Here is a 15,498-nt window from a genome sequence, read left to right on the forward strand (position 1 = left end):
CTTAATGAAGCTCATCATAATTGACATTCTTCATCTGTGTCTCCATAAACCTTTAAACATTTATGGAGGTTTCACCTTGGCTGTTTATCAACAACTGCCTTGTACCCAGCTCTGTTCCCATCTCCATCCTGTGATGGAAGCATGAAGATTTCAGTGTAGGAGGCGACTCACTGCTCTGGAGGTGTGTTCATTGCCTGTGGTCTTTGTACTCAACTGCTCATTGCTCTTACAAACGAGTTAAATGCAGGTCAAAGTCCTGCTTGTGTGAAAAGAACACCCAAGAGAAGAAAAGATTTGTCTGCAGAGTTAAACTGCCAGATATTATTTTAGGATAGATCAAAGGAGCTAGGATGGGTGCAAAGAAAAGAAAAGCTTTCTCTTAGACTGAAATTAAGGTAAAATACTTGAACAAATAGCACAGCCTGAACTTCTAATAATCTTTTTGCTCCTGCACCATCTTTAACAGCAAAACGGTTCCTTAAACCAACTCAAAACCAGAGCAAGTTTGCAGCTGAAGTTTAGATGTGCACATACACGGTGGGGGAAGGGACTGAGAGAAAACAATGCTGTGTGGCAGCACATATGCTCAAACCAGCACTTTGAAAAAAAGGTTGCAAAACAAAGTTGCAAAGGCAAGTTAACGTGATTTGGGGGGAGCGATTCACCACATCTCTCTGCACAACGATGAAAAGAAAAGACAAAGCACCATTATAGCGCCACACAATGCACTCCCATTCAAATCACCAATGTTTTTTGCCACACAAAGTGGTTCTTCATACAGAGCGGAAAACTGTTGTGATAAATTCACCCAGTGTGATTTGTTACCCTTCACATCAGAACATCAGTCAGAGTGACACACTCACCAAGTTGTTGCAGTGTGGTCGCCTTCACCTGTGCAGGAAGATTTTCTGTCTGCAGCAGACTCTCATACGCCTCCTTCGCTGCTCTGTATTTCTTCTGCAAAAAGAAAAGATGGACAGAGAGGTTGTTAGTGCCAGACAGGACGAACGGAGGTTTATGGTTCTATCTGCACAGACAAAGAGTCTAAAGACCTCCTCACACTTGTAATGGCCAAACACACACACACACGCACATACACACACACATGGGGGGGTGGGTCAACGAGGAAGAGGACAAGCCAGACTCAACACGTCTGGCAGCTTTAAGTGTGTGTGTCTACACTAAAATGGATGTGTGTGCACGCTTTGTATTTGTGGAAACCTGAGCTGCCAGTTTGTTTTAACTCGGCGACCTTGTTGAACTTGGGTCTGGACGAGTAGGTAGAGGTATGTGAGAGCATACCCTGGACACACTCTTATCTGCTCAAACACGGTCATCTTGCAAGGAAACTCAAACAACCATTAAAGATTTTAAAGTTCCAAAAGCCAATGAAAGCACACACACGCACGCACACACACACATACACAGAGTCTGGACTCTTCCTGTCTGCACACCATAAAGACACCTCAGGGTAAACACTGATACTTGAGGCTTCTAATGAGATGAGGGAGGCTCTTAATGGCTTGTTCCTGTTTGGACTAATGATTGTCATCAAGCGAACGCAGACAGAACAGAGCAAATCTAATGATCTGAACTCGTATGAAGCACTTTCCATCAGAGCTGCAGGAACTGTCGTTTCTGTCGGGCTTCTGCAGAGTCAACACTTTCTTCAATGCACGTTTTAAAGTTGTGTTCAGATAACTATTGAGTCTGTTTACAAGCCCATCAAAGTCAGACATCTGGGAGTAATCAGATTACTGTAATAATCTGATCTGACGTGTCTATGCACTTGTGAAATACAATATTCGAAGGATTGTTGCCTACGTTTACCAGTCCAGCTGCTGTGAAACTGGTGGATGAAAAAAATGTGAATGTTATCTGAGCGAGAGAAGCTTATTTTGGCATATAGGTGCCTTGTCATCCACCAAAAACACTTTATCCTCCTTACTTATAAAGTTTCTGATAGTTTCTGGACATTTAATGATAAAAATTCTAAACACAAGGCTGGTAAACTAAGTTATTGGGGGTGCCATTTTAAAAATCTGAATTTGTCATTATCTCTGTGAGAAAAGCTGATTTTGGATTGAAGAGACACAGGAAACCTTTCAGGTGCGTGTATATGCTAAGATTTTGCAGGAGTAGCGTCTCTGTTTTCTGGAAAAATAAACATAATAAAAAAAAGAGTTTTATGACTTGATCTTGAATTAATCAAATTTGATGCAAATCGATTTACTCATTTTGTTTTACCCAGCTCTGGTGGAAATGCTCAATTAAAATAAAAAATTCACAACTTTCCACAAATCTACATGTCTTCAAATGTTTTTACGCTGCTTGAGATGGTTTTTGGCTTCCAACCACGACTACAGACAACAAACGCAGCCAAAACTTGCTGACATGATCAACAATCACATGGCCAAGGCCACTGATTCCTTTTCTGTCTTCTTCCTCTATTTTTGACCTAGTTAAGCAATTATTTTTATGAGCTAGTTTGTATGACAATTACTATAAATTGGACTACGGTCCATATTTATACTTTAATTGGAATACAAGGAATTGTAGTGAATAGGACTGTGAATGTAGTGTGCCTATAGTGCTATATTTATTTCTACCATGTGTAACTCAGCCAACACCACCATCTCAGTTTGCCTCTTGCTGGGTGGACACAGCTTATGTCTAACAACAAACAAAACATTTGTCTGTACTAGTACCTTCCTTCTATTCAATATAAATAAGTCTAAAATAATCTTAGAATTCAATTTCCAATTCCTGCAGTGACGAAAGTTAGAGTTTCCCAACAAATCACTGGAGCGAAACAGCAGGTTTTCACGTCTGCACAGATACAAGCCATGGCAGGAAACCTTTACCAGTGTTTTAAGAGATGTTTGGATAAATGTGAAACATCTAAAAAGAGCAGATTCTCCACAAAAGCCAATGACACATTTTGAAATGTAAAAAAAACTGATCCTTAGTAACTCTCCACAATGCATTATTAAACCCAGCTTGGTAGTTTCTGTATATTCTTAATAACAAACAGCATCATTCATTCACACCAAACCCAATCTGACTTTTTTTTTTCAAATAAATTGCACCTGCAAAATTCCAAAAATCTAAGCAATAATATTATGTATCATTAATAAAAATGAGTTAGAAATACCATTTTCCATCCACCAGCCATGCATATCTGAACCAGCTTATTACCCAATATTAACTAATTAAACAGGGCTGGACAAAGAAAACCTTCAGTCAGCTGATCTACACATGGCTGTGATGCCGTTCTGGTCGGGAATGTCATGATAAAAGATTTTGTATCATCGAAGATCAAACATCTTCCACTCCTACAAGTCTCAATACAATACTTGGATCAGATAGTTTCAGCATGCTTCTGATTTATTTCCATCCAGAAGTGCATCAATTTTTTTTTTACAGAGATCTTGTATTAATGATGGGAGAGTCCGACCACTGGGCAAAACCTTCTCCAGCACATCCCAAAGATTTTCAGTGGGGTTCAGGTCTGGACTCTGTGGTGACCAATCCATAAGTGAAAATGATATGTCCTGTTCTCTGAACGACTCTTTTGCAATCTGAGCCCCATGAATCCTGGTACTGTCATCTAGGAAATTTGGCCGTGTCATCAGGGAAGATGGAATAACCTGCTCATTCAGTATATTCAGGTATCAGCTGACCTCATTCTTTGCTCACATAATGTTGCTGAACCTAGACCTGAACCTAGACCTGACCAACTGCAGCAACCCCAGATCATAGACTGCCTCCACAGGCTTGTACAGTAGGCACTAGCCCAATGGTTGCATCCCTTCGTCTGCCTCTCTTCTTACCCTGATGTTCCCATCACTCAGGAACAGGGTAAATCTGGACTTATAAGACTGAAAAAACTGAAGTGCACCACAACATCTTCAGAATGAAATGAGATACTGAAAGCAGACAGCAAACACTCATTTATCCCCAAACACTAACAAAAAGATAAAAAGAAACTAACAAAAATAGACATATCACAAAAAAAAACTGAATTAAAAAGAGGCAGAATAATGAATTACTAATAATCTTTCTAAAGGTTTATCAGTTTGACCTGCTACCTTAAACTTCTCTAAATACTAAAAGAGGAATTTAAACTAATGACTTACCTGAATCTCATACAAATGAGCAATGTGGAACTGAACTGTGGGCAAAGAACAGAGAAAAAGAGAAGGGGTTAAAAAGAGAACCGATTAAAATGAATAAAAGGTTCATTTGGTATATTACACATTCACCCTCCATGGAGACAGACTGCCAACAGTATGGAGCACAGAAGGGCGGGGGAGTAGGAACCTCTCTAGAGTGTACATGTAAACTGAAATAAGAGTGTGTATGTGCAATGTGTTTCCAGCTCCCTTTCCTTCACAGTCTCCTAGGCAACCCTGATCTTGAGCAGTCAGCAGGGGAAACGGCAGCAAAGGAGGAAAATTGCTCTGCAAGAATATTCCTAAGCCCCTTAAATGTGCGTTATAAAGGAGACAGTGCTTTGTATACTATATTGTATTATATCACACAGCAGTGTGTGACTGGCCTTACTGTGGGCTAGGATAATTATAAAAACACTAATACTTACTTTCAGCTTTGGACAAGGTGCAGAGATTGGAGTCGATCAATGCCAGCTGAAAATGCTGCAAAAAGAAGAAGAAGAAAAAAAAAACATTTTTATATGAACATGTCTACATGATCAGTGGCTTGCATGTGTCAGAGTTATTTATGGATAAAAATCCAGTTTCACCCAATTCCTTTTGGTAACAGCTGCCAGAGCACAAAGAAGTGGATTACTTTTAAGGAAACCAGAGATTTTCTCCCTCCATTCAATCCTCTTTACAGAAAGCCCCAGCAGATTCACAACAGACCATGAATGAACCCTGGTGACTGTAACATGAGAGGACGCTGATAGCCGGAGGGGTTCTTATCTCTGCTCACTCATCTTGCTGTAGTCTTCTCCTCCAGTTCAGCTAGAAAACAAAAAGGCTTTTTTCTCGCAGCAAAGACGACTGTCTCGTTATGACGAGTTCACCCTGAGCATCATTCTCACGTGTGCTTTAAAATAGCGTGCCAGCAGAGCGGTGTTAGAGGCATGTTCCACCATGCTGGCTCTCCCTTACACGCAGATGTCAGTTCGCTGTGAGGTTATTGAACAAGCTGGTGGAAATCCTGTATTAATGGCATGTTGTCTAATTATCTGAGCTGAAGACAGGGTTGCAGGATCAAGCAGATGTCTGCAGAGGCTTAGTCAGGTTGCCAAGGCGTGGCGCACAACTGGCCAATATCTCCATTCAGGGTCAATGAAAAGATTAGCTCAAGAGTGCATCACACAGCTACCGAGCCAGGGCTTTTCTCTGATGCTGACATACTGGTGAGCAGTTAATATTACAAACTGTAACCCTATCAGCTCATTTTAATGGCTGAATAACGTGACACCATAATAAATATGAAGAAGAAAAAGGAACCTGAAATAGAAGCAGAAAAACATAAAATTCCTAAATGAGCCTCTGTACCTGCAGCACTCTAAAACACATTGATGCATAGGTGGCTTCAAGGTGACAGGTTGCACTGCAGCTTCCACGCTGCAGCATGACCCAGTGCAGTCACAGGCTTTCAAAAATGCATTGCTAGTATCTGGGTCAGAAAAAAGAAACCTCAGATCTTGTGTGAAAGCCTCCTGAGACCAGGAACAAGCTCACAAGAATCCAGCATGCACCTAATGTAACTCCTATTTCTTATCCTAAAAGACAAATATCTGCCATCTAAGATGAGGTAAAAGATAGCTGTTACCACAAAACACACAAAAAAAAGGAGGATCATCTAGCCCCCCCAGAAGTAGTGACACAGACAGCCAACGTCACCCAGGCCTGGAGAACCTCCACAAACACACTTAAATTCACAGTAAGGAGGCTACTTAGAATAAAGTCCATGTAAAGCCACATGCATTCACCTAGTTACCTAGACGGCTTTCACATCCCAGCATCCTCCAGAAGATCTCAGTCTTTCCTCCTCTATCCTTCTCCTCCTTTCCTTTCACACTTGCTCTCCAACCAGGCACATAATGCAGCAGGATTGTCAGCTTGGCATTCCACCTCCCTCCTCACGTCTCATTTTCCTTTTCTCTCTCTCTCTCTCGCTCTGTCTCTCTCTCTCTCTCTCTGCCCCCCCTCCTTCTCTTCTATCCGGGTGTCACTGATTACTATTCAGTAGACGGCTGCAGTGGAGAGTGCAGAGAGATGACACACAATACCTCAAAGCAGGAACAAGCAAGCACACCACCACCTCTCCCGGTCTCTTTCCCACCCCTCTATCTCCCCTGCCTCCCCCTATCCCACCTCCTTTCTCAGTTCCAAGCTTCTCTCTATGGATACACAGCAGCTCTACAGAGACAGTCAATTCGTCACCTCAGTGCAGGCTGCAAAATCACGCTCTAGGAAATGTTCTCTTCCCTCTTTGGCTGAATCTGCAGTCACTGATGAAATAAAGTCAGTGTTTGGTACATTTACATAAAGTAGGTCAGATCATAATTAGATCACTGTCTACTTTAAGTCACTTGATGCCTTTCTGCCCTTTCCTATTTCTAATTTCCCCAAAGGGAAGCGAGCTGTAAATGATGAAGCACCACAGAGCATCCTTCATAAACATACATCTCCTCATTCCTATTTTCCTTGTTTTCTCCCTCTCACCTTGATTGGATATCTGCTCGTCTGAACTAGGGCTCACCCCTCCCTGTAGATATCTGAGGCAGCTGTGTGTGTGAGAGATTCAGTCGGTGGGAGAGTGTGTGTTCCTGGCAGTGAGTCAGGACTAAGAGGGAGGAGTGCATCCAAGATAAATTGAGTACGTGCAGCACGTGCAACCTACTTAGCTCAATACTGTACCACCAAAAGCATGGTCGGCATTTCCTAGACAGTAAACATACTTGAATTTACATGGAAAAGTGGAGGCAAAATATTATGATAAATGCAATTGTCTTTGTGGTGAATGATACTTGTGTGTAACTTGGAAAATCCAGTTGGATTGTTCAGACTGTGTAACAGCAGCCGATTTAACTTATAATGGAGCAACTCCAATACTGATAACAGAACTGCCTCTATTTACAGAACAAGCTCACATCTGAAAACAACTCTGCAAGACTGAATATTATAAACTTAGTTTCTAAAAATAAGCTGGAAAAAAGAGGAAAATAAGAGAAGAAATAAAAGTTCATAAAATAAACAACAACATTGTTCTGGATTATTTTCTAATCAGCAGATTAATTGGTGACAGGTGGTGTTGTCAGGATTAGGTATAAAAGGCGGATCTACCATAATAAAAAAAAAAGGGTTGATAAAAAAAAAAGTTCAATAGAAAAACAGTTTCCCTCTTTTCCCTTTTTCATCATGTAGCTTAATACTACAGTCATTACTTCCTCCCAACCAATCACAAACAAAGACCCAGGCATGCTCCGTCACCAAGCCCCGCCCCTCTCAAATCACAACAGAGAGCACATGTATTGCAAAAGGTGTCACAGCAAGGAGAGATGGAGGAAACTGTCACGAAAAGAGGTCGAGGTGAGGAAAAAACTAGGAAGAAGGGTGAGTTGACGTTTGCCTACAGTTTGTTTTGTTCTTGTTGAGTGTTGTTTGTTTACGTGGTAGCCTAGTCCTACCAGTTTCTGAGCTACCTAACGGCCAACTCCCACCGGGTCCTTGTCTGGGTCCTTGTGTGGCACAACCTCCGCGGCATGTCAACTCACACCGGGAGAAGTCTGAGCAACTGTATCCGCAAGATCACAAAATCTAGTATAAACGTCTCGTTTTTCATGATGGGGGAAAAAAAACAAAAACAAAAACAACACTAAGCCCCCCTAAAAAAAAAATCTGCATGGGGGCCTTTATTTTGAAAATTGCTGGATGCTTTACACTGCTCCCATGTCTGATTTCCTATCTGTCCCTGTCTGAACTGCTGAGCTTGACGTGTTCTGGACACGCTGGAGGTTGAACAAATCTGAGGCGCAGCCAGAACGCAGCGCACATGCACCCTGTGGAAACTGGCTGTAAAACTGGTAATGTGCTATTACCACCAACAGAAGCTATTCTGTTATATTTATTTGTTTGTTTTATTTTCATCAAGGTTATTTAGATATTTATTTATCAGATTTTTCTGGTCACTTCATTCTATTTTTTTATATTTGTCAGTATTTACTGGTGTAACTCAGGTCTCTTAAATTAATTTCTTTTTCTTTTTAAAAAACTTCCAGTTATGGTTAAAAAGATGGTTAAATAACATGTTGAAAATTAATTCAGTGTTTGCATGTTCTTTATTAAAAGTAGGTCATCAAGCAATAGCATAAAATGGCCAGGGCTGCACTTAAAATATATATATATTTTTTTTTTTTATTTTGATAATTATTTAAAATTTATTAATCAATATGCTAAACATTTGACCCTAAATGAGACCAAGCACAAGTGTGATTTGCTGCAGCAGATGGTCATTACAAAGTCATGTTCCAACATTGTAATGCACACAATAGAATTCATAAAACCATGATAGAAACATAAAACTATAGAATCTCATTCAATATTTTCCATCTAACTATTTTAACCATTTACCTTTAAGCTTGACTCGTAGTCTGTGTTAACTTTAAACATGAGTCCCAGTCTCAGATGAATCTCTTTAGCTCTTGAGAACCCTGGGTCGATGTAAAGCACCTCCTGGAACGCCTTGATTGCCCTAAAAAGAAAAAGAAAGAAAAAAAAACAAAACAAAGAAAGCAGAATGTTAAGTACAGATATAGAGATCCATCAAGTCCATTATTTAGAAAATTACAGTTATTATACTTGTTTACAGTGCTCTGAATAATATTATAATTATAATACTTGCAGCTGTTTTTAGCTTAATGTTATATTTTAGGTAGATTAACCTTTAAAATGCCAAGCCCATTTTTTGCTATTTTATCATCTTTTTTTTATTTCAGAAAAGCATCATAATACATTTTTGTCAACAGGTCAACTCTTTTAATCCCAGTCAACTTGCAGACGGTATTTTATCAGGAGGACAGCCTCAGTTGTCAGATTATCAGGCTAAAATGATGTAAAATGAATGTATCAATAGATATAGCTACATAAAGGCCGACCACAACAACTAAACAGAATTTATTACTAACAGAACTTTGTATAAATAACACAGATCAATGGTGACCAAGCCTTTTCTCATCTGCACCTCATTCTTTCAAGTCTTGGCTTTCAGGAGAAAAAATATTGGCCTTGAAACAAACGCACAACAGAAACTGTTTCCATATTTCCACTTTTTCCTCATTTCCAGTTATTTCTGCTACTATTCACCTGCCATCTTCTGTCTTCTTGGCTTTATTCCAGCCATAGAGGAGCATTATGTTTCTTCTTTTCAGACACACAAAGAACTTTCTGCTCACTGGTTGATCTTTGGCTGCTCCTGATTGGACACTACAGACAATTTAAGCTCTCTGATTGATGGAAATTTTGACAGGAAGTGGCTTTATCATAATTTCTGGGTCTAAACAAAGGTCTCTTACAAACACAATAGTGACTTTTTTTTCTTTTTTGGGGGGTAAAAATGTAATAAAGTATGGTGTTATCAAGTTATCAAGGATCACTCATTTTTGGATTCAGCATATACACTTAGAATAAAAAGTCTATACTGGAGCTGCTTGAATGAGCGAACAATGAGGGTCTGCAGCTGTATATCAAGAATTAAACAGAACAAGTCGTAGCAATCAGTTGGCACAAGACGTAACAGGTGGGGATCAGGTGACACAACAATTTAAACCAACTTTCGATTCACAACATACTCAGTGCTGTGTTGACACATAACAGACAACTTAGCAAAGAATCTATTTTAAACTGGATCTGCAGGCTCTTTATGGGCAGTCTGACACAAAGACACATAATTTGTTACAATTTGTTTGGTTGCATCTTAATAAATAATTAAATTTTAAAAAAGCAACAAGGTCCCAAAAAGCTGTTCGCTGAAAACTTGGCATATCTCAGCATGATGTGCAGAAACTGGACAAGTGGAGGACAGAAGAAGTGTCAGAAGTAAAAAAAAAAAAAAAAACAGACAGCAAATTACCAGGATCTGAAAGTCATTTTCCTAAAGAAAAAAAAAAAAAGAAAGAAAATCCAGCAAAGACCTAACACATGACCTGGTGGATGCACCTGGACCTTCTACTGTTCTCTTCTACAAGTTGATCCATCTACTGTTGGCTAAAGCCTCATGAGAAATGGTCTCTATGGAAACGTGGCTGTCAAGAAGCCATTCTTAAGGAAGGTCAACAGGGAGGAAAGGCTGAGGTGTGTCACATGACACAAAAACTGGACTGAAAATCAGTGGCAACAGGTCTGATGGATCCTCCCCGGAAACCAGACCTTAACATTACTGAAGTAGTGCGAGATCATCTGGACAGGGAACAGAACAAAAGGCGGAAGCATCCACATAAAAGCTCTTCCTGAAAACTACTTAAAGAAATAACCAGAAAGCTTGTCTAAGAGGGTTCAGACTGTATTGAACAATAAAGCTGCTCAGAACAAATTGACTTTCATGCTCATACTAATCCTGTGTTTGCTTTATACAATGAATTTCCCTTTATTTTTGTACATTTCAATAAATGAATAGTAGCTTTCTACTATCAATATTGGTTTTTATAATAATTAATGTGTATTAAAAATATGGTTGATATAGGGTCTATTATAATCAAGACAACATCATTACAACACATCACATCAGTGTCTCAGCAAAGTAAGATGATAAAATATAAACCATGACTGTTAAGCGACACGCCAAGTCTGAAAGGACAGTTAGTTCAACAACCAATCCCTGAGGTCCATGTTCACAGTTTAACACCATAAGCTTACTGGAAGATTCCTCCTGAGTCCCAGCTGTCAGTTCTTTACACACAGCCACTTAATGCTGACTATCAAACCAACTTAACTGGCATTGAAAGGTTGCAAACAAACACAAGCTAAACTTTATTATTTTAATGGTAGCACCAAATGAAGCACAATAAGAGCAAAGTTATCCAGGATTTCACACCGATTAGCTTAGACCAACCGAGACACAACTTCTTCTGATGAAGAGAGACAAAATTAAGGGGTCTTTTACAAGTTTTCCCTGCAGTCTCAGGTGTAGCATTTAGCAGGCAGTAGCTAAAGCACCGAAAGGCTGCTGTCACATTGGAACACCGTCATCCGTTCGTCTCCTACAACTGGTATCAACCAATCCCAAGAGATAAGAGCCCATTTAAAACACAAAAACAAACTCCTTTCCACATGAAGCCACTTGCTGTGTAGCTATGACAACAATGGCAACTGCATGTCAGCATGAAGCTCTTCTCCTGGATGAAACAGCAGAGCACTGAGCTGGATGCCGATTGTCTGCAACACACACACAAACACACAAAGTGGACTGAACTCGTTGCCCTTGCTCCCTCCTCCTCATTTATCTGATCCCTCCCTCCCCTCTGCATCCCTCCTCTCCTCCCTAAGTGGTACAATCCATTGAACCTCTTCAGCCGAGCAGGCTGTGACAGAAAACATGTGCAGGAGGGTGACATTTAAAATGTGTTGAGCATCATTTCTGACTTAGACAGTCATCTGGAGATTATACAAAGAAATAATTATCAATAAAATGATCATTTATATTCTGGAAAGATTGTTTTTAAAAAAACAAACGATCAACAGATTCAAAACTGTCAATGAGCAACTCTTCAGCCCTGCGAAACACTATTCACTATTTTGCAGCTCAGAATTCCTCTGGGCTCAAGTTGACGCAATCGCTCCTCGAGGGCCTGACATGACCTCCTCCCTCCCCCCTCACTGACACAGTTCCAGGCCTGTCACGCTGTTCGCACATGGATTCAAAAAGCCGGCACTGCCTCTCTGTGATTTTCATTTAAGGAATACCTGACATTATTTACAAGATGCAAGATGTCTGACAAGACCAAAAGCAATAATCAATCCATTTGTTTCAATATATTTCACTGAGATTTTTACAGTTATGACATTTGAAAGTGGCACTATGCAATTTTCTTACTATGTAAATGTGTTTTTTAGACTCATTTTGATGGCTCTGGGACATTTATTGCGTACATTCCTGGGGTCCCAGAATCACGCCCGTCACAACTTTTATAACAAAGTTTCTTTTTAAGGCACCGCATCATGGGCCAGAAATGGTAAATGGTAGGGCTGGGCGATATGGCCTAAAAATAAAATCTCCGATTTTTTATAACCAAATCCGATTTCCGATTTTAATCGATTTTTTTCCTTTTCTTTTACAAAACATAAATAAACTTATTAAAAAAAAATTCATTTGTTTATATAGATGAATGCTAGCAAAAATAAAGCATATAATGTCATAGCTCTTCCACCATATAAACGACTTCATATCTTACATTGAAATATGCGACACAATGCATCCGTGATCTCTTTCCATCTGGATCCTTATCATACAGGATCAACTGCAGAAATAATTCCCCTGATGAAGGTTGTCTCTTAACTAGTGTTTGTGGGTTAAGTTGATTTCTGCATCTCATAGAGAGCAGCATTTCTCACTGCAGTTATAAGCACAGCTAAATCCCAGGCGTGAGTGACGGTCACTTTACTGAAAATCTGTCAAACACCGTTCTGGTGTGGAGGGAGGGCTAAGTCTGCTGCTAACTAACTATGGAAAAAAATCCCGATTTTCAAAAAAATTAATCTCCAGAAATGGAAAATTCGATTTATCGATTTTATCGATTAATGCCCAGCCCTTGTAAATGGACTTTACCGATATAGCTTTTTTGCTATTTTCATGTTGAAAGTGCTTTACACTACATGTCAAATTCACACACACATTCATACTGAGACAGACACATCGGAAGGCAACAAGGGGTTCAGTGTCTTGCCCAAGGATATTTTGGCATGGAGTCAGGGGAAGCTTGAATTCGATTCACCGATTTTCCAGCTGGACAACTGCTCTTCCACCTGAGCTACAGCCGTTCCAGAAGCTGGATATTAACACACTGGCTGTTTTAAACATGCACCAGGGCCGACTCAGCAAAGAAATCCAAGAAAACAATATTGGAGGAAGTAGGGAAAAGCTAAAGAGAAAGGGATAGAACAAACGATAAGACAAGAGTCAACATAGGAATGACTTTTACTGGCTGGGGAGGGCTCAGAAAAGAAACAGGATAACGATGGATGCCAAATTAGCTGTCTTTGGAGGGAAGCCTCACTAAAGTCTGGTACACACATAATGATTTTTTAAATCTTCTTAGATTTTTTATCTGGTCGAGACCTCACACGTGAAGATAAAAAAAATCAGTTATGATCGTACTGTGTGTGATGTGCTCATGGAACAACACACACAACGATTGCTGTCTAGCAACTCAAATACAATCTAGTCCTCCGAGTTGGACAAACGTTGAAACGTAGAAGAAGAACCATAGCAACAATCGGCAAAAAACGAAGAAGAAGAAACATAGTAACAATCGAAAAACACAACACACAGCATGGAAAGGGATATATAGGACAAGGGAAAGATGGTGGTCTTGGGACTATTGTTAACAGAAAATGCCAGAACTGAAAAAAATAACAGACTGGAGACGGTGTGAACACGGACTTTATACACTTCCTCGCTCCCCAGCCAGCTCGCTCTCTGATTGGCTACATTCTGCACCACGTCACCACCCACGCAGTCAGAATATACGTGTTGTTGGCGTTCCTCAGAAATCGGCATTGAAATATTAAACATGTACACTGTTCCAAATTGACGGCTACGTCCCGTTTCGGAGCAGATTATCGGGACAAATCGGCTCATAACACACCACAGACCAAATGATAATTAGACAGGGAAATCTCACGATGATCGGGAGGTTGGAAGGAGGAAAATGCAGTCCAAATATTGTTATGAGTGTGCCAGGCTTAAGAAAAACTGCCGAAGTTCAGTAGTGCTTCTATCAGTCTAACAGCCTATGTCCATTTTAACGCCACTATGATACCCTAAGCCTAATCATTATGTAATAACACAAACAGATTTACAAAAATGTGTAGACAAAGACAAATCAAAAATTTTAAAAATTGTATTGTTTTCTTTTAGGCTTTGTAAAGAGCTTTGTGGAGGAAGAAAAAAAAAAGCTTTTAAATCCCTAAGATTGTCTTTTTTTTGGATCTAAGTTTGAGATATGCTTTTTTTCCTGGTAATTCACACAGCTTATTCAACTTTTTCAACATTTCTTTAGATGCTGGTTTTTCAGCCAAGATGAACAGCTGCATTTGTTCATCATGTGGAGTGAAAAATACTGTGGGAAGGCGGGTAACATACAGCGGTAAAACACTGGTAAATCACATTAAAACATGATCATTTGCAGCAGTTTTTTAATCGGCATACTTGTGTACATACTTTCTCATGATGAGCATATACTTATGTTATATCCAGAATGTGTTCTGTGGGATCACAGTGACCCTGACTTTTCACCAAATTTCTCATCACATCGTGGAGTCCAAGTTCAGTTTTAGGCCACGAGTAATGAAAATTTCCTCCAGGCATTCCTGAGACATATTTACAAGAATGAGATGGAACAAGGCAAACGCACAGTGCCGTCTCTGGCATGGAAGCAAGTCTGGACCTCTTTGGACGTCCACAGAACGGTGCTTTGTAACACCATTTTACACCATCTAAACAAAGAGCTGTTTCTTGCCAGGTTGCATGGGATTACATTTTTTTTCAGCCAATCAACGTAATGCTGTGTGTCAATCTCCACCTTTTTGGGTCAGATCAATTACATTGGTAAACCAACAGAAGAATACCAAAAAAGTAAGATGGGTTGGGTCAGATATTAGGATACCCTTCCCAGTTTTTGCGTGTGGGAACGCAACAAATGCATCCCATCCCACCCCGCAACCGTTGGTGTAATTAGGGCGTGGCCCAGCTCAGCATCAATGGGAACACAACATATGGGGGCACTACTACTACTACTGGGGCCAGAAAATGAGCACAGCTAACTTTTTCTTTACAGAAACACATTTTTACTGACCATAACATCTCATCTGCCTTTAGTGCTCCAGTCAAAAGTAATAAAGCCTAATTATCTCTGACGTGTGCACATCAAAAATCATGGTGCTGGTGTTGTAGTTGCGGGTTTGAAACCTTGGACGTTATGGTATACTTGACAACTTTGATAAATTGTAGCCAATAAAGTGTGGAGGGGAAAAACAGCTTTTTAGTAGATGTACCCGCATTAAAAACAACTTGAAACACAACTTTTGGTGTAAACTGAAACAAACTTCCTTCCACCAAAGACGTGCTCCAGAGAAATTCTTAATATTCTGGCAGGAAGTTTACATAAAACATAGGAAGAGAGTCCTGGGTGTTGATTTGTGGTGCATTTCAGTTGTCTCGGTATTCGGAGGGTTCGAGAGGTGGTGACATCATTCTCAGGTAGTTGGTGCTCCAGCTGCACCAACTCAGAAAAAATGGATGTCT

General features: G+C 40.0%; 1 protein-coding gene across 1 annotated transcript in view; it reads right to left on the bottom strand.

The window, feature by feature from the left end:
- Positions 1-15,498, bottom strand: part of kdm6a (lysine (K)-specific demethylase 6A) — a 49,422-nt gene that overhangs the window by 18,123 nt on the left and 15,801 nt on the right. Inside the window, exons 6-9 of the mRNA XM_042001025.1 lie at positions 8,613-8,733; positions 4,604-4,658; positions 4,140-4,174; positions 864-957 (exon numbers count right to left, since the gene is read on the bottom strand). Of these exons, the coding sequence (XP_041856959.1) occupies positions 864-957; positions 4,140-4,174; positions 4,604-4,658; positions 8,613-8,733 (305 nt within the window). The remainder of the gene's footprint in view (positions 1-863; positions 958-4,139; positions 4,175-4,603; positions 4,659-8,612; positions 8,734-15,498) is intronic.

Source organism: Melanotaenia boesemani, chromosome 12, assembly GCF_017639745.1.
Source record: "Melanotaenia boesemani isolate fMelBoe1 chromosome 12, fMelBoe1.pri, whole genome shotgun sequence".
Lineage (NCBI taxonomy): Eukaryota > Metazoa > Chordata > Actinopteri > Atheriniformes > Melanotaeniidae > Melanotaenia > Melanotaenia boesemani.